Raw genomic sequence first — 19,833 nt, forward strand, 5'->3', positions numbered from 1 at the left:
GTCCCCGGTGGCTTCCCCTCATGTCATGAGTCACCTACAGTTTCTCTCTGTTGTGCCAGTGTCTTTGCTGAAGTCCTCACAGTTACGTTCCTCCCGTGCCGACTCTGCCGGTTAACCTTCGCTCATAGACGTGTATGTGACTTCCAGTTCGGTGCTCTGGCCAGTGAGTGTGGAAGAATGTGGCAGTCCTCTCATAGTTCCCTGAGGTGAGGAAGGCACGGATCTCCTGCAAGTAAATAAAGGCATGTTTGCCAAGTGTGATTTCAAGGAATTTTAGAGTTGCCAATTACAGTTTTTCTTTTGTGACTGTTTTCCTTCTTGAAGCAAGACTTCTGGTGAAAGGAGTGACTCTGGCAGCTACACATCTATTTAGTGTAGAACAGGGCTGATTTCACTGGGGAGAAGCTCAATTATGGAATATGGAGGTTGGAATCATTACATTTTCAACTTTACTGGATTAAGAAACTATTAGGCCCAGGCAGTGGAGGCGCATGCCTTTCACCCTAACACATCTCTGAGCTTGAGGCCAGCCATTAGGGTCATTTGGTCACCTGGTTGCTGACCAAGCATGAGGATCTGAGTTTAGACCCCTAGAACCCACATACAAATTTTGACATGGTAATTAGGTGGGGTGGCACCTAATTACCTACCTACTTGGGAAGCAGAGGCAGATGGGGTTTTGTGAGTTCCAGGACATCTAGGGTTACATTATGAGACCATCTCAAAAAATAAACCCAGACATGGTGACACATACCTGTAGCCCTAACAGTGGGTCATTGGAGTGGGGCAGAGATAAGATTTGGGGGCTGTGGCAAGCCATAAAAATGAGGTGGAAATGGACAAGAGGCAACATCGGATGACTTGAGCCTCTGGCTTTCCACACACACATTTCTGTGTGTGTACAAAAACGTGGCTATACACGCATACGAGGAGGTGAGACAAGGGGCAGGGAAGCACATTTCCTAAGTTTGAGGGAAGACCTGCCCTGATGTGGGTGGTGAGTTGACAATTTCAATTTGACATACCTTCTCCAGAACATTGAAGGTGACCAAGTGAGTGGGGAGTGACGCATTGCTGTGAAACTCTTGTTGTAACCAGCTTAAGGGGTTTAAGTAGAACATGTCTGCTTCATCAACATACTGAGTTTTTCCAGTCAAGTCTGGGGGACACTGGAGAAACCGCATGGACAGTGGGCAGTGGACGTGGCTGTGGAAAAAAAGGTTAAAAGAATTAAACACGCCAAGTCTCTGAGTCCTTTTAGGCTGACGTTGACCTCAAGCAGAACTTCCTCTCTCACCTATAGTAGGGCGTGGAGTGGCAGGGCATCATCATGAATATGGAGGCCGAAGTTGGGTCAGGACCTCTGGGGCAGACTTTCTCAATGTGAGTCATGACATCTAGAGTGCCTCTCTGATGAACTAGGCCAGTGTAGAGTGCTAGCAGCACATTCGACAAGAACAGGAAGCTCAGAGCTGCCTTCCTCCATGCCTTCAGGTGGGCTAGTGAATATCCTGCGTGGAGACAGAGGTGAGTGGAATACAGGTGCTCTCGTTTCCTGTTATCAGCAAACATAAGCACTAGTACTGTGTGTCAGATAAACAGTGAGTCAACTTCTCTGACCACTCACCACCAATACACTCTCGTTAGAGGCACGGTGTGGATGAATAGCTGTTCAGTCTTGTAGACTAAGTCTCTGAGGGCATCTGACATCCTAAGATTTCCAATGGGATTTCTGAAATTTGAACGATTCCAGGACAGTTGGAAGGACATAGTTAAGTCCCATTGCAGATGGTTGAGAGCTACCATGTGGTTGCTGGGAATTGAACTCAGGACCTCTGGAAAAGCAGTCAGTGCTCTTAACCACTGAGCCATCTCTCAGACCGATTCATGGTTTTCCTAATGGGGAGCAGTCATACCCAGTTAGAGCCCACCACCCAGTCAGTCCTTTTATTTGCATGTAATATGGAGACATAGTTCTCATAAGCGTCACTCCAAGTGCCTACTTTGCTCCTATTGTCTGGACCTAAGAAGTGTTGTTCAGGGATGTAGCTAAGTGCCAGGATAGCTTGCCTGGCTTCCATCTCTCTCTATGAACTAGCTCTTAGTATGCGTTTGGGTTTTGTTATGGGGTTTTACTGTGTAGCCCAGGCTGGCCTCAAACTCAAGGTCCTCATACTTCAGCCTCTCAGGTACTGGGATTACAGTTGATAAATGTACTAGTTACCTTACTATGCATGGGCTTTAGGCTTATAACAACCAGTCTTCTCCAGCAGTGATTTACCAGGGTGGTTCACACAGTGGAGAGGGTGGTAAGCAAAAAACCAAAGTCGCTGGGCAGTGGTGGCACACCAGAGGCAGAGGCAGGTGATTTCTGAGTTCAAAGGCATCCTGGTTTACAGCATGAGTTCCAGGATAGTAGGGCTACACAGAGAAACCCTGACTAGGGAAGAAAAAAAAAAAAAAAACCATTACCTTCTCTAGTGCATTCTATTACTTAGAAATACATGTTAATCTTTACATTCTTAAATATTGCTGGGAAGGCTGTTAAGTCAGTTCTGGTGTTTATATGAGAAAAAGAAAGGGGTAGTTTATTTAACTGGAGAACCAATGGGGAAGAGCAAGGCTAAACTGTATCAACCTCTGCACCAGCAGAGGTACCAGGGAGTTTCCTCTTAAGGAAACAGGCTGTATTTCCGCCACCCACAACCTCAATACTGAATCCTCCAAGAAAGATCTTATAGTGGGATTGTGAACAGCAGACACTGAGATTAACTAGAGAATGTGTGGTCTATGATCCCAGTAATCCCAGCTAGTAGGGAGGCAGAGGCAAGAAGGGTGCAAGTTTAAGGCTAACCTGGGCAACTTAGCAAGATCTGGTTGAAGCAGTAGCTTCCAGGGCCGAGGACTGGGAGGGGTGCCAGCAGGTGGGTAACAGCCTTGCCACACAAGCCTGAACTGGATCCCTAGAGTTGATGATCCCAGGTCTCACTAGGATGGTCTGGAACTCTGGTTTCTCCAGTCTCTACTTCCCAAGTGCAAGGACTGCACCACACCTGCTGATGTGTGTTTTGGGAGTTTTCCTTTTTTTTTTTTTTTCCCTTGAGACAGGATCTTGCCACGCATGTAACCCAGGCTGTCCTTAGCCAGCAGTCCTCTGGCCTCGGCTGCTAGGGTACTGGAGTACAGACAGGCACCACTGTCCCTGGCCTGTTGACTTTAGAACACAGAAACTGTTGACAGGCAGATGGGAACTCGGAACAAGTGCTCTTCGGTGGAAAGCAAGGTCTCTACTGGCCGGGAACAAGCCAATGACACCTAATACTGGTTGGCAGTACCTCTGCACCTCAACATTTCTGCTCCAGCTCTTAGATAAGAAACCAAGGTACAGTGCACACTATGAGGAACTCGGATGCTGTTATCCAGACTGCCTTAGAGGACTGAGAGGGGTTCTGGCTGGAGTCTAGAGACTAAAACAACCTTGGGTTTTAATCACCCTTGAATCTGGCCTGGCTTTTGAACTGTTGTGACCCAAAGACCTACAGATTTCAGGCCCAGGCTTCCTACCCTCCCACTCTTCTCTTGGGTCCCTGAAAGCACAGTATAAGAAGCTCTACCTGACCCACTGGGCAGTGAGGAGACTCCGGAGCTGTTGTACTTTGACATACAGCTAGCCTGGTCCACTAGAGCCCTTCCAGTGCGCTCTGTCCAGTTAGTGTGAGCATGGCTGAGATGTGGCTCATAAGAATAAATGGCATTAAAAGTCACTATTTACACGGCAGAGGTTGGCAGTGACATTTACATGAAGCAGGTTAAAACAGGTCATGAGAGCAGAATAAGGCTTAGATTTGAGGAGTTTGGGAAAGACTCTAATTCTAAGGAAAGCTGTGAGGTGCAGCGAATCTGCCATCCTATCACTGGTGGATAGGCTTAGGCAAGAGAATCTGGAGTTCAAGGCCAGCCCGATGACAGTGGGAATACTGTATGGATGTTTCAGGCCAGCCAGACTGTTCTACCTCCTACCCTGGGCAAAAGAGTGGACTATCCGGCAGATCATTTCATCTTACGTGATACAGAAAAGGCCACGTAGGAGCTAGGCAAGTGACTTGAGTTCAGGTTTGGCCGCACAGAGCTCTAACCTCTGCCTCTATAACCAGACAGCAGACACCACAGATCATTAGATTACAAAAGGACATACTACAGTAATAGTTTGTGACTAGAAAGTTTCCGTTGAGCCTAGTTGGGCTTAGTGCTCTTGGGCAATGGCGGTCTCTTAATGTTTAAGACAGACCCCGCCCAGGCCACCCTTGACTTGTTTGCTCTCCCTGGCTGGGATGACAGCAGTGCTGTCACGTCTGGCTTCACTCGGCTACTCTATTAAAATACTTACCACAGAACACCATGCAAAATGGCAAAACTGGATAGATAAACCTGAATTCTTTGTGGCCCAGCATGCTATAAGAAAAGATATTAAGACAAAACATTAGTTTTACTTTAGTGTGAGAAATTAATGCATTATAAACGATATGGCCTGTTTAATTTTCAAGTATTTGACACTAAATTCTTTTTTTTTTTCTATTTGATAATTGTTTTTCCCCAGCCTCAAACTCTTGAGACTTCCATTCTAACCCATGTTGGCAGCATTGCAGGTATGACACCATGCGTCAGACTCAGGAATCATACTCCCTTTAAATAGAATGTGATTACGTGGTAAATAATAATGTCAGGGCGAAATTATAATGTATACTTAGAAAAAAATTATATTACCTATTCAATTAAGTAACACTGCTCAAATCTGGAATAGGGATACATTCCTTAAAGTGTTTTAAAATGCTTGTGTGTGTGTTGCACTGGGGTGCTCACACTGCAGTGCACATGTGGAGATCAGAGGACCAGGACCTGTGGACATCAGTAATCTACCATGTGGATCCTGGTGACGCTGCAGGGCCTCAGGTATGGTGGTAGGGCCTCTACCTGCTGAGCTAGCTCACCAGTTCCTCATTTCTGTTCCAGTTACAGATGTAGGAATAGGTCTAAATCCTCTGAGTAGCACATAATCACTTTCATCTGACATACTCTCTGCTGCTATAGCCTAAGAAAGAACTCAGTAGTTTTGGAATTTCTTAGTAACATTTAAACATTCACCTGCTTAAACAAAGTCTCACCTGTATACCAGCAGTGTCCACAGCACGGTCACCAGTAGTATGTGAAGCCTCCTTGGGGCCAGGAAGCAACCATGAATGAAGAAGGGTAAGTGGGTCCCCAGGACAACTGGAAACCCTTGACTGAAGTACCAGTGCCATGGGTGAGAGCCATAAAACGTCCCCAAGTTCTGCAGCACGTTAAATTTCAAAAAGTTAAACTGGACCAGCGTCCACTGGTGTAAGTGAAAGAAAAAAAACTGATTTAGGGCTTTATAGTATTTGCTAGAATCATAATATTAAATAAGAATTTAATCCAAAAACTCAGGCAGCAGTCTTCAGTAAGTCTGTGTTATGACATGAGTTCTTGTTAATAACTTGTCTATTTGTCTTTCTTCCTTGCTTGCTTCCTCCATCTCTCCCTCCCTCCCTCTTTCCCTTCCTCCCTCCCTCCCTCCCTCCCTCCCTCCCTTCCTTCCTTCCTTCCTTCCTTCCTTCCTTCTTTCCTCTCTCCCTTCCTTCTTTTCTTTTTTTGTTGGAGACAGGGTTTCTCTGTGTAGACCTGTCCTGGAATTCGAACTGTAGAACTCAGAAATCCACATGCCTCAGACTCCCAAGTGCTGGGATTAAAGGTGTGGGCCACCACTACCTGGTTAATAACTTGTTTTTCTACGTACTTGGTAGTATTGATTTGTAAAATGCTAAGCTTTAAGGAAGTCTTAAAATTTGTAAATAATCATACCTATTTTTGTTTTATATCCAATTAGAAAAGAATTTTTTAAATTGGCTTTTCTTTTAATTGTGTGTGTGTGCAGTTGAACACGTGCCCTCATGCCTCTTGCTCTTGGAGGTGAGAAGGGGTCAGATTCCCTGGAATCCCAGGTAGTTGTGAGCAGTTCCTATGTGGATGCTGAGACTCCAGCAATTAGGGAGTCTCCTCAGTGTGGGGTTACAGGTGTGTGCCACTACACCAAGCACCTGCCGTCACAGCCAGATTAAATACAAAACAAAGTCCAGCTTGAGGTTTCAGAGCAGTAAGTGGGTAAACTAGATAGCCTAATTTAGCTTAATCTAATTTTTACTTACCTGGCCAAAAAAGACACGATCAATTATCAGAGACAAACTGAAGGTAGTAAGTCTGAAAAACAAAGTAGAATGGTGACTCACATTTGGTCCTGTTGAGCTCTGGGCCACTGTCTTTGTACCAGCACCGCCTTAGAAATGTTTTACAAGCTCACCAGCTGTGGGTGCACACGTTTTGAAAGAGCTTTCACTGGTGAGAAGATGCACTTAAGCAAACAGAAAAACCCCACTATTGTATCTATCCTTGGATAATCTGTCAACATAAAACTAGCTACAGTATAGTATACAGTTCTCAGGGTTTAAAAAGTGCTAACTGTAGTTGGCTAGGTGCCTGTGGCTCCAAGTATTGTACAAGAGATCAGCTGCTGGTAACTTTGTTGGCATCGGTGTTTCTAGGATTGGGCTGGCTTCCTGTGTTCATTCATGTCTAATTCATGTCTAATGTGGGTGAATTGTCACACTGCTTTTAGTTTTTCAGAACACTGGCTGCAGGCAGTGTCATAGATCCCCTGAATCGTTAACTTTTCACATCCAGGAGAACCTCAGCTGAGGAACTGTCTCCAAATACTTTTCTGTGGGAGGAGCCATCATTGGGCCCAGGGGCCCGGCTGTGTGAGAAAGGCAGCTGAGGAAGCAGCACTCCTCAGAGGTTTCTTCCCTTCACCCTGGCCCTCCAGGTTCTTGCCTTGGCTTCCCCGGGTAATGGATACAATTGTAAGCTGTAACCAACCCTTTCCTCCCCAAGTTGGTTTTGGTCAGTGCTGTATCACAACAGAAAGCTGACCAGGACACACAGTCGTTATAATTTTGTTTTGTTTTTGTCTTTGAGACAAACAAGGTGCCTCTGTGTGTAGCCCTGGCTGTACCCGACTCTCTGTAACTGTAACTGTAGACCAGCTGGCCTCAGACTCAGATCCTTCTGGCTCTGCCTCCTGAACTAAAAGTATTTGCCACCACCATGCTGGACCAAATCATACAAATTTATGTCTTCACAATATGTCGTTTTGCTAAGTAGACAAACTACTAGGATAAGCAACCAGTTTTGTTCAATACTTCGTTTTCCAAAATGGTGACTACCATACAGTGGGCAGGCAAAGGGCTGTAGGCATAGAGGACGGCTAGGGTTAGGTAGGGAAAAAATCAGAACAACCAGAGAAGTGTAGCATGGCCCAGCAGGCCCTGGGGTTTTGCTGTTGTTGACCTTTTTTCTCCTTCTTCAGCCTCTCCCTCTCCCTCCCTCCCTCCCTCCCTCCCTCCCTCCCTCCCTCTCTCTCTCTCTCTCTCTCTCTCTCTCTCTCTCTCTACCAAACTTGGCAGGATTTAAGAGTGGGGGAAACATGATATCTATGTAGATTAATCCAGCGATGTTTAAAACTGATGTTAATACCCTCACAAATGGTACAATCTTCTGAACAATTAATTGGTTCAATAATCCTTTCCTTAGCCCCCACCCTTGTCACCCCTCTGGCTTATGTTGTGTTTTGATACTCCCCCCCCCATGCAAAATCTCACTACAAATAACACTAGACGGTCACTCCAACGGCACCTTTATTAAAAAGAAAAGGAGGAGCTGTGGGTTGGTAAACCATGCCAGGCAGCTTGGTAAGGTAGAGTGGGTGAGACCCCGAAGCTTGTTGGGCACACACCTGAGACAGTAGGCCCCTCCTTGCTCCCTGCCAGATTCCTGGCCTGGAATTCATGCCACACTTCCCACATAAGGACACGTGACCTGTGGTCCTGTAGTCCAGAACAGAGTTCTCTATGCTAATGAGGTAACTAGAGGCCCTAAGGGTTTAGCCAGTAAGCTTCCCTTCCCAGACATTCCTCCCTTCAAAAGGCTTTTAATCTCAGGTCCACCCTAAGAAGAAGGTGGACATCCATTTTCCACAATGAACAACCAATAAACAGTTTGGAACCAAGGGCTGTGTCATCTACCACTGCCATGGGGAGTGCGGAGAAGGCTTCCTACAGAGCTCTACCTAAGTCTCCCACAGAAAGCCTCTCTGACATCCCAGACACAGTCACCACCAAGCAAACGACAATGACGGCTGAACTGTTGCTCCCCTGCCCCCCACCCCCAAGCCCTGGGCTCCTCCTCTTCCGAGACTCCCAGCAGCACCCAAATGTCCAAGAGTCTGAAAACCACAGGCCGGGGAACCCCCTCGCCCCCTTACCTTGTTCCTGACTTCTCTGTGGTTCTCCAGCAGCAACTGGAGGCCCAAAGCCAGGGAATAACAGCTTTGGGGGGGGTTGTAGGTTCCCACATCTCAGACTGCATTTCCCACCCCTGGAGTGGTGTCTCAGGCTTCCCTAAGCCCAGCACATAAGAACAATAGCATCACTTGAGTCTAAAGAGATCATGAGGTCATACGAGCAAAACTGTTTTAGGTCCTATACAAATGTAATAGGAAATAAACTGGAAATTCTAAGGGACAGATACGTTGGTTTTACTGAAGTATAACGCAGTCAACCAGAGTCACTGGGTCAATGAAATGGCTCAGTGGGTAGAGGTGCTTGCCACAAAAGCCTGCTAACCTGAGTTCAATTCCTTGAACTAACGTAAGGAGAACCACCTCCACAAAAGTTGTACTCTGACCTCCACATATGCCTTTCAGCATGCACACACTGATGGTGAAAGAATAGAACACACAAAGCTGGGACTTTTCTGAGACATTTAGCTGAGAGATAAAATATCTCCCTTACAGTTGTAATGTTGTAATAAGATGTTACAGACAGCACCACAGCCAGACTTACCCTACAGGTAAAAAGCAATGCAGAGTCAAGTGGAGCTTTCTCTGTTCTTGGTAGAAATGTCTGAAGAGTAGCGGCACCCATGGGATAAGTGCCGTGGGACGGATCACACAAGCAAGTGCAACCAGGAGCGAGTACTTGACACTAGGAGCAAGGAAAGCTTGTTACAGGGACACTGGGAAACTGAGCTCGAAGTCAGCCGGCTATTTTCACTCCGAGGCAACAAGAAGGGGTGCAGATGTTTAAGGAAATTCCAGTATGTGTGCAGTGAGAGCCTTTTGTGCACATATGACCTTGTGAAGCAGAGACGGAGCCTACCTGAAGCGCATCCAGGGCCCTGGGTCTGACCCCAGCACCACTCACAAGAAGGAGGTATTAGGTATTATGTTTTTTCAAAATTAAGTAAATTATACTCATCTGAAAGATGCACATGCATATACACACGCACACATAAGGTTGTGCATAAACCTGTGAGGGTGTGTAATGCCAGCACTCCAGAGACTGAGGCAGGTGGATCATGAATTCAAGGTGAGGCTCAGCAGTTTAGTGAGACTTCCAAGTGTTGGGATTATAGCCATGAACCTCCAAGGTTTTGTCTGTTATACAGTCCCGGCTGACATCAAACTTGCTATATGAAAGAGGCTGAATGTCAGCTTCTGATCCCCCTGTCTCTGCTACCCATGTGGGCATTACAAAAGTATGCAACCACTGTGTCCAGATAGGGTCATGATGTTTTAACAGACCTACCCAGAATTTCTCAAACTGAATTACACACAGAGAAAGTTGAGCACTGAGACCACAAGTGGACAGGGCCTGGCTAGGTCTAATGGTCATAAAGGACCGAAATGGGGAGCTATGAAGCAGAATGAAACGGCCCATTCCCCCAAACTGCCTTGGAGTCTACATCTCCTAATTATCTCACATGACCGAAATGCACACACTCTCTCCCAGGCTCAGGGGACAAGCCTCCACCCAATTTACGTTGACTCTTAGGGTTTTTCAAAAGCACTTCGTAGACTTTTGTCTGCATTCATTAACAGTAGCGGCCATCTTACCTGTTCTTGGACCTCGAGCCTCCCAGAGGGTAGTAGAAAAGGGCGACAACAGTGAGGGCAGTCTCCATGGTGTTTGTGAGGGTCCGGGTACAGCAGTACCACGTGAACCAGGAGCACAGCTGGCAGAAAAACTAACCAGTCAGCAGTGAGTATGGCTGTGGTGGGAAGTGGGAAACACCAGCCCAGATGCTGTAGCCATGGCCAAATACTGTTCTTAGCCTGTGCCGCCCACGCTCCTGACTAACTCTTCTTGCTAATCAAATGTCTGAAACATGGACCAAGAGTGGAGTTTAGAGAACATTGAAACTTCTCACTGGATCAACCAGCCACCTCGTACTTCACGGTGGCCTGGAATCAGCTATGCTTTGGAAATGCTGGCCTAGTTTCTATTTCTTCTTCTTCCTCTTCCTCCTCTTCATATTTGTATATAAAGTCGGTAGTGCTTCAGGGGCACATAAATATAAAGTTTTGAATTTTATTTTTAAAGATTAGAATTTTGCTATAGCCAAGGCAAACCTAGAATTTGCTAGTCTTGAGCTAGTCAGCATCTGGCCCCCATTATTTCTTTTTCCTTTTCCCTTCTTTTGGCAAGGCATCATGCATATGAGGCCAGGTATCCTGCTGCTGAGCTATGTAGCCTTTGCCCTGCTTCCCCATATATCTTGGTGAAAAAGTAAGAGAAGAGAGAAGATGTATCAGGAGGCATTTGGTTGCAGGTCGAAAACTAACTAAAGATCCGTTTTCCTGAAGAACTTGGAAACAAAAGTATCAGGCGTCTACAAAACCACATCTTAGAAGGAACTCCTTGTTAAAGCAACAGGTGGCTTCGTGCTCTCCTACAGGGCCTTTTAAAAAGGTTCTGATATTCAGGACAGAAAAGATTTTTCCCTAAGGAGAACTTGGAGAGAAGATCTCAAAAGTGGGCTGGGATATTTGCTGTCATTTCATGTGCCCCTTTGGCAAGGTACATAAAACATAAAAACAAAATAGACAGTGGAATGCCATGGAGCTGACTGGATCTGAATCAACTACCAAGAACTTAGTCACTAAACTAATTTTCTTTCTACAAATGTAAAAAGCAGAACAAATTAAGGAACTAAGAGCACTTATTGCTCTATAAGAGTATGGGAGTTTGGGTCCCAGCGCCCCGGGAGGTGGCTCATGAACACCTGTCACTTCAGCTGCAGGGGATGCCACACCCTCTTCTGGCCTCCATGGGTACTACATACAGACATATGATACAGTAGATAAAGCACGTCTTAAACTGTAAAAGAATACATGTCTGCAGGAATAGATCCTTTCTCCAGGTTAGTAATACGACATATTCCAAAAGTGTGTTGGTGAATGGGAAATTTGGAATTTAGAATGCATTTCCTGATAGAAACGGTAAAATCAGTACATCTGTAAAAGGTTCATGTGGACCCAGTCAAATAAAGAAACAGTTGTTCTGTGCAATGCAGTCACCCACTGGGGGGCAATTTGACTTGGAGATGCAAGTATTGGAAACCCATCTTGAAACAAACCAGTGGGGCACACCTTTAACCTCAGCTCTCAGGAGACAGAGGCAGGAGGATCTCTTGTGAGTCTGAGGCCTGCCTGGTCTACATAGTGAGTTCCAGGACAGTCAGAGCTGTGTAGAGACACACTGTCTCAAAACAAACAACAAAAAACCCAAACAAGCTCCCAGAGCTTTAAAAGCAGGAACTAAGCCCCAGTTGCAATGCTTTCCCAGGTGACGCCCTCCCTCACATGCCCAGTTCCTCTGGGCTCTCCATTAGAGCTCAGCTTCAGCACAGCCTCAGGATAGGGATAGGGATGGGGCAGGCTGTGAAAGCAGCTTCCAGAGTGCCCAAATACTAAGGAAAGAGATAAAGACCCTGCCATGTTAGAGGCCCAAGGGCTTCCACAGCTGGCTCCTGAGGTTCAGCCTGTCCCACGTGGGCCTCAGTCAGGAGATGATAACACCCCTCATATCTTACTGTTTCTGATTGTGGGAGATGTTCTAGGAAGTGCTGTGGACCAGCTGTTTTAGGAAGCATTCACCCCACACAGGCTCTACGTCACACTGTGTCTGAAGTGTTTGGACTTACCACCCATCCTGCCACTTCCTGCTTCTCCAGCTGCTTCACGAGGGAGTAAAGCCTTACATCTGCTACAGCAGACAGAAGAGCCTGGCCAAGTCTGGGAATCCAGATCTTCATTAGTTAAAAAGAAAAAAATGGGTTGTTACGCACATCTTCCTGTTCATATTGGACTGCCATAAAAATAAAAAAAACCTAACCATTAACAGAAAACCATCTTTTCATCTTCATCTCCATTCATATGCTTGGCTTGCTGGTTAGTTTCTCAACTATGGCCAATGAGCTTTCTGAGCATGGCAGCTACTGGAGTCGCCCATGCCTTTTTATTTTTTTATTTATTCTTTTATATTATGAGTACACTGTAGCTGTCTTCAGACACATCACAAGAGGGCATCAAATCTCATCACAGATGGTTGTGAGCCACCATGTGGTTGCTGAGATTTGAACTCAGGACCTCTGGAAGAGCAGTGCTCTTAACCACTGCGCCATCTTTCTAGCCCAGCATGTGCTCTTAACAATAAAAATGCAGGGCTGGAGAGATGGCTGGTGGTGAAGAGTGCTTGCTGTTCTCTCAGAGGTCTCAAGGTTCTAAAGTTCTAGCACCCAGAACAGGCAGCTCACAGGTGCCGACAGCTCCAGGGGATCTGAACCTTTCCTCTGTCTCCAGCACCAACATGTCCGTGTGTGCGTGGCACACACACATAAAGATTTTCTGTTGTTTCTTTCAAGGTGACCTCAGACCCTGAAAAGGGAAGCCCCAAGCCTCATTTTTCCAGGCTCCACGAAGTCCTTCCGAATCAGACTCCCTGTGGAATACCCAGATGTAGCTTTCCCTGACTGAAAAGGAGTCCCGACGCCTGGGGATGACAGCCTACCAGACCTTGAGGGCTGGGTGTACCTCAGTGACACCTGGTGGCATGCCCAGGAACTTGGGTTTGGTTCCCAGAGGATCCTAAAAGAGAGAAACCTGCCACTGGTAATCTCTGTCAGAAGCTCGGTCTTACTGCAGTGGTGATATATACCGTCCAGTTTTTGTCACATTTTCTCACCAAGGTGCCAGGACCTAACTCTGGTCTTCATAATTGTGGAGCAAGGGTTCTTAACCTCGAGCCATCTCTCCAGCCCCTCTTTTTTAATTTAAAATTGTATTTTACTTCTTTTTAAATATATTGAGGAGTTCTACATCACAGTGTCTTTGGAACAGTGGGCTTCCCAGATAAGGCTGGACTTTAGCAACAGTAGAGTTTTAAAAACAAGTTCTGTGATACTAAGAAAGTCATTCGATTATTATCAATTAACTTGTGAAAAAGGAATAAATCTGGATTTAATGACAATTTTGGTCGTTTTAATTTAAACTTACCAGTAATTGAACATTGTCTTTCCCCAGAAGATGCAGAATCTTGTAAATGCTTGCAAAGATGAGGGGATAAGTGTAGCCTCTCAATCTCTCTGTCCATTCCCAGGTCAGATAGCCATAATTATTAATACTAAGGATTAAATGTCAAATAGCATAGAAGCAAGTTTATTTATATTTCAATATATAAAACAATATTTTATTCCTTGACAATGAAGTTTGTTTGTTTGTTTTTTGAGACAGGGTTCATCCATGTAACCATGACTGTCCTGAAAACTAGCTCTGTGGTCCAGGATGACATCAAACTCAGAGATCCACCTGCCTCAGCCTCCTGAGTGCTGGGATTAAAGGCCTGTGCTACCATCACCCAGCATTTTTTTTGTTTTGTTTTTTATAATTTATTTTTATTTTATGTGCCTTAGTGTTTTATCTGCATGTATGTCTATGTGAAGTTGTCAGATCTTAGAGTTATAGACAGTTGTGAGCGGTCCTGTGGTTGCTGAGAATTGAACCCCAGTCCTTGGGATAAAGCAGTGCTCTTAGCCACTGAGCCATCTCTGCAGCTCCAAGGCAAATCTTTTCATTGCCTGTTTGGCTAACTAAAGTCTTCATTTCCTCAAGTTAGTAGAAATTTGTTTTTCATTTAGTATATAGCTATATAATATAGTCACATATATTCATGTATAATATAGTTACATATATGTATTACAATGTATATGTGTGTGGCTATGATATGTACATTGATACAAGGGCAAAATTCAGAGAACAACTTTATAGAGTTGGCTCTCTTTTCATTTAAAAAACTTATGTGTATGTGTGTGCACATGTATGTTCTGTGCACCATGTGCATGCCTGATACACATGGAGGCCAGGAGAGGGCATCACATCCCCTAGAACCAGGACAGTTATAAGCTTCCATGTGGGCACTGGGAATCAGACTCTGGTCCTTTGGAGGATTCTGGTCCTCAGTGGCTATGAGCAGCTCCGATCACTGAGCGATCTTCCCAGCCTCTCTGTCCATACCTATGTAAGTCTCAGGGACAGCACTAAGGTGGCCATGTTCACATACCTTTACTAGCTGAGCCATCCCAAGGACCTGGCTTTGTTTTGAAACAGAGCTAAGCCAGGCTATCCTTAAACTTAAGACCCTACAGCTTCAGCCTCCCAAATGCTGGGAGGGGTTGAGTTTTTTACTTTATCTATATCCTCTGACTACAAGTCACTGAAGGTATACATATATACTAATTTTAAGGCAGTGTCAAGTTTGGGGGTGTGTGTTGTTGTTGTTTTGTTCGGTTTGGCTTGGTTTTTTGAGACAGGGTTTCTCTGTGTAGCTCTGGCTGTCCTAGAACTCAGAGATCTGCCTACCTGCTAGGATTAAAGGTGTGTGACACCAAACCTATGTTTTCTTTTGTGTGTGTGTTTTCTCTCTCTCTTTGCCTTGTCAAGTCTATGTCAAAGGAAGACATATAATAAATATCCGTGCACAACAGCAGCATACTTGGTTGAGCTGAAAATATTCAAAGAAATGTTGAAAACATATAATCATAAACTGAGCTCCTAAGATGAATACACACTCAGAGTGGGAAAAAAAAAACATAAAGGATATCTGAAAACCATGTGGTGTGCAACTTCAAGGGACTGCCAGTATTCATCAGGAACAAAACTTGTCTGGACTAAGAAGCAGTTAAGTATTCGCAGAGCAATGGTACACAAGACCAGGTAAATGTTTTCTCCAAGAAGATCTGAAAAGCAAGCAGTATTTGTGGCATTAAGTGAACAGCTTCCCTTACAAATTCCACTTGTGGGGTGCCCAGGCTCCGGCTCTGTAAAGATCTTCCACAACACTCCACAAAGGTCACCTCGATAATTGATTACTGAGCGGGCTTCGGAGTTGGCTCAGGGTTGGGACTCTTGCCTAGCCTGCTTGAGGCCCTGGAGTGTAGTCCCTAGCAATGTGTAAGGAATGAAAAGCAAGCCGGGAACACCTCTCACCACCGCGAAAATAGATAACAACTCCACTTGAGAACACACACATGCACACGCACACGCGCACACACACACACAATCTGTTAACCACTGGTGAGTCTGAACCTCAGTTTTACATGTGAAGAGGCTAAGGTTCAGAAAACACAAAAATGGTATCACTGACTAGATAGCTGGTCAGCTGTCTCCAAAGTTTGCTTTTCCCAGTGTACAGGCAGTTTGGATGCTGTGTGAAGAGCAGCTGTTACTTTAGTTGCCAACAGTGGTGGTGGTGGTTGTGGGGGGTGGTTGTGGTTGGTGGTGGTAGTGGTGGCTAAATTTTATGTTAAAATCTGTGTATGCCAGGTGTAATGGTGTCTCATCACCACACGGCACTGGCACTGGGGAGACGGAGGCAAGTCCAAGCACAGTTAGCACAATCCAGCCTGAGCTCATTTCCACCATGTGTGTAGTCCCAGGTTCTCTGCGGTGAGCCCTGCACTCACCACGGCGCCGAGAGCGCTTCTCCTGAGCGCTCACGTACTGCGTGGACTTCCTCTTCCGCAGCTTCATCTCTCCAGGACTGCTGTGGAGATTGCGGAAGGCCGGGCGGTGGTCTCCGGTCTCGGGTTCCATCCTCTCCCAGCTACCTGCAGCCCACGGTGCCCGCCCCTTACTTTCTGGTAGGTAGACACATGCCACTAAGATTGGGCCTCGCGAGCCGCCGTCGCTTCGCTGTACCGGCACAGCTGCGGCCAGGAAGTGCTACCGGAAGCGGCAGAGCGTCCGGGTGGGTCAGGAGCAAACCTCCCTTCTGGGGTTCGGTGCTGGAAAAGACAAAAGCAAAGACTCTGGATGCTTTACTGCGCCTGACACCTCGCACAGCGCCCGCTGAGGAGGCGCTCGGAGGTAACAGAGCAGAGGGAGGCAGTGCATCCCTCTGAGAACCAGCTCCCGGCGTGACCCGGGCGCTCACCCCTCATGCCACGTCCTCGCGAGGAAACAATTTCATCACGGTTCTCACAATGACACAAAAAAGTTAAACTCAATGAATTTTTATTATCTGCTTTTCACCGCCCCGATGGATTTCTCTATACCTAATTATCTACTTTCTCATCAATGTATTTATTACTTATTTCCTTGAGTTCATCTCACTATGTAGATTAGACTGGCCCTGCGCTCGAGAGAACTACTGTCTCTGCCTCATGAGTGCTGGAATGTAATGCCGGAGCCACCGCACTCTGCCTCCTCTGTCGTTGTGATAGGGCCACACTCTTATATAACCCTGGCTGGCCTGGAACTTGCTCTGTAGACCAGGCCGGCCTCAAACTCCTGCCTCTGTCTCATGAGTATTGGGATCAAAAGCATGTGCTATCCTGACCAGCAATCAAGGCATGTAAACAAATTAGTTGGTGGGGGCTGGAGAAATGGCTCAGGGCTTAAAAACACTGCATTCGCAGAATACCCTGGTTTGGTTCCCAGTACCCATATACTGACTCCTTGTCTGTGAGGGTGCAGGGCTTGCATGCCGTTGCAGGTACATACATGAAGTTGAACACTCATACACATAAAATAAATTTTTAAAAAATGTGTTGAAGGAAACATCAGTTGTGAGCTACACAATAAAGTGGGGGAGGCTGTGCTTCAGGTCTCAGACGGCCCCCAATAACTGTCTTAGCTTTGGTGGAAGGGAGGGGCCTGTCACAGCATCCCAGGATTTTACCCGATAGTTATAAAAATGTTTGTCCACATAGAGATAGGCTATAAAATGACTATTTCGGGGACTAAAGATGGCCCATGGCATTTGCCTTGGAGCCTGCAATATTCTGGCTCTGCATAGTTCTGATCAGTCAACTAGTCTTTTAGAATGTTGAACAAGTGTTTTGTTTTTTGTTTGCTCTGGAAACATCTTCTCATGGGGGGGGGGGGGAAGTTCTGTGGAGCAAACCAAGGTTCAAAAGACTCAGATTTAAAGAAACAAAACAGCACAACAACACTACAGTTCCGAATGGCCTCTGGCTTTTGTACCTTTTTGTTTGTTTGAAAATTCTCAGCCATTGAACCAACGCAAGATTGGTAAAGTTGTCTTTTATGTGGTCTACTGTATAATCCAGAAAAAAAAAAAACATGCTTTTCTTTCCTCATTGAGTTTAAATTATGCCCGAGAACTGTGAAAGGCAAGCTCTTTACAGTGCAGGAGCTGCTGGTTATTTTTGTGACCCGGGGCTTGGATTAAATCCATGCCATAGTCCAGAAAGCGTGTGGCTCCTTCACTCCCATTCACAATCTCTGACCTCTGCTGAGGGGGTTGACAAGCAGCACTGTTTTCTAGAAAGTGCTATGTGTGTTTGCTAGTTTCTACTATTTTCTGTTGTTGGAAATAGAAGCAAAATCTCTTTTCCTCCCTGTTTTTCTCAAAGAAGGCATGCAAATGACTTATATTTGATCTCTCCTAAAGTATCAAAAGAACTCAACAGAGTTTTTTGTTATTGTTGTTTGGTTTTGCTTTTTTTGATATAGGGTCTTACTATGTAGCCTTGGCTGGCTTGGAACTCACTCTGTAGATCCGTCTGGCCCCAAACTTCTCAGAGTTCTTCCTGTGTCTGCCCACACCTAGTGCTGGGATTAGAGTCCTCTACCAGCACACCTGGCTCACTAAAGTTTTATAGCCTCTTAAAAATAGTTTTTGTCATACAACTTGCTTAAAGATGGTGGCTACTGAGGAAGGGATAATGAAGTCACTTGTCACCTCTATTATTCTTTAGACAAAATTTAAACAGAGAAGCTCACTTCTGAGTTCCTTCCGGGCACCTTTTGGAGTAAAAAGTATTTGAGAATTACCTGTTTAAATGCACTGAGAAGACTTCCAGCAGCCGTGTTACTGACAGGTGCCTGTAGTCCTAGCACTGGAGAGGTGAAGGCAGAATTGTAATCCAGAGCAGCCTGCCGATCATAAAAAACCAGGACAAACAGGCAAATAAAAGCAAAATAACTCACTGGGAACATTCTGTAATAGGAGAGGATGCATCTCCGTCTCACACCACCTTGCATTCCCTATGGGTTCCTTTTGTTGACTTGTTTTGTTCTTTGTTTGAAAGAATCCAGACTGGCCTCAAACTGGTAATGCAGCCAAAGAGTGACCTTGAGTTCTTGATCCTCTTGCTTGGACCCAAGTGTTGGGAATATGAGCATGTGCTACCATGCCTGAAAGAAGTAAAAATTTTAATGTAAAATAGGATTTTAACTACTGACAACTAAATTGAAATTTTAGAAAATATTCCACAGTAAACCTCTGTGCTATCATGTATTTGTATTTATTAGTGATTATTAAATATTACAAAAACATTCATGCCAGAGGAAAGTAATAACGAATCTTCTAAAGGGCAATTGTGGGGCTGGAGACATGGCCCAGGAGTCAGAGTGAACTGCTCTTCCAGAGGACCTGAGTTCAGTTCCCAGGGCCTGTGTTAGCCTACAACTGCCTGTAATGTCTGCTCCAGGGGTTCTGACACTCTCTGGTCTCCACAGGCACACAGGCGCACACACCTTCCCATACCCCCATAACTTAAAATTGTTTCTAAAAGGCTGCTGTACTAAGTAGTCCATTTTTTATCCCCCTTTTCTTGGAAACAGAGCTGAAGAGATTTGCTGCCGGTAGAGCACAGTCGCCCTCAGCCCGTGTGCTACTCACCAAAGCGATGCTCGGGAGATTGACGCGTCCACAAGTGCTTTTTGCTGCCATCCTTGGGATTGCTGGAGGAATGTATATTTATCAACCAATATTTGAACAATATTCCAGAGATCAGAAGGAATTACAAGGAAAGCTGAAATTGTTGCAAGAATCAGAGGAAAAGAGGAGCTAATTCTGCATAAACTGAAATTGTTTTCATTGCTTAAAAGTTCCATTGAAATCACACATGGACTATTAATTTAGTAAGAATTTAGGTATGTTTTAAATAAATAAATCGTGTAATGGATCTAAGTTATTTACAAAAGTAGTTTTTCATTGGTTTGTTTTGGGGCAAGAGCTCACTATGTTTCTGAGGCTGGCCAACCTTAGCTTTCTAGCATTTGTTTTTTTTAGACAGGAACTATCTCTGTAGCCAAGGCTGGCCTCAAACATGCCATTGGTGTTATGATTACACAGCATTGCCATATCTAGTCAAAACAAGATGCTTTATTTAGAAAGATACTTTTCAGTTATATATAGTCGTGTGTGCACTTGTGGGTTATATGCACATGAGTACGAGTGCCTGTGGCCTAAGTCTCCTAGAGCTGGAATCAGATGCTTGTGAGTTGCCACGTTGGTCGTAGGAACTGAATCCAGGTCCTCTGCCCTGTGCTCTTAGTGTTGAGCCATTGCTCCAGCCCCAAGGTGTTCAGTTTAACAGTCACTTAGGTATTTT

At 45.3% G+C, this 19,833-nt stretch overlaps 2 protein-coding genes across 2 annotated transcripts; one reads left to right on the top strand and one right to left on the bottom strand.

The window, feature by feature from the left end:
* Positions 1-73: 73 nt before the first annotated feature.
* PIGB (phosphatidylinositol glycan anchor biosynthesis class B) lies at positions 74-16,092 on the bottom strand. The gene is made up of 12 exons (XM_080934490.1): positions 15,934-16,092; positions 15,072-15,207; positions 13,469-13,586; positions 12,118-12,222; positions 10,028-10,158; positions 8,976-9,116; positions 6,225-6,276; positions 5,163-5,374; positions 4,388-4,452; positions 1,298-1,511; positions 1,026-1,206; positions 74-226 (listed from the first exon to the last, which is right to left on the bottom strand). Exons 1-12 carry the CDS (start codon positions 16,061-16,063, stop codon positions 83-85), a joined length of 1,629 nt encoding a protein of 542 aa, XP_080790616.1. The 5' UTR covers positions 16,064-16,092; the 3' UTR covers positions 74-82.
* A 116-nt stretch (positions 16,093-16,208) lies between these two features.
* Positions 16,209-19,391, top strand: PIGBOS1 (PIGB opposite strand 1). Its single transcript, XM_080933996.1, has 2 exons — positions 16,209-16,336; positions 19,061-19,391. Exon 2 carries the CDS (start codon positions 19,126-19,128, stop codon positions 19,288-19,290), a length of 165 nt encoding a protein of 54 aa, XP_080790122.1. The 5' UTR covers positions 16,209-16,336; positions 19,061-19,125; the 3' UTR covers positions 19,291-19,391.
* Positions 19,392-19,833: the final 442 nt, after the last annotated feature.

This window comes from Micromys minutus (assembly GCF_963924665.1).
Source record: "Micromys minutus genome assembly, chromosome: 21".
Classification (NCBI taxonomy): Eukaryota; Metazoa; Chordata; class Mammalia; order Rodentia; family Muridae; genus Micromys; species Micromys minutus.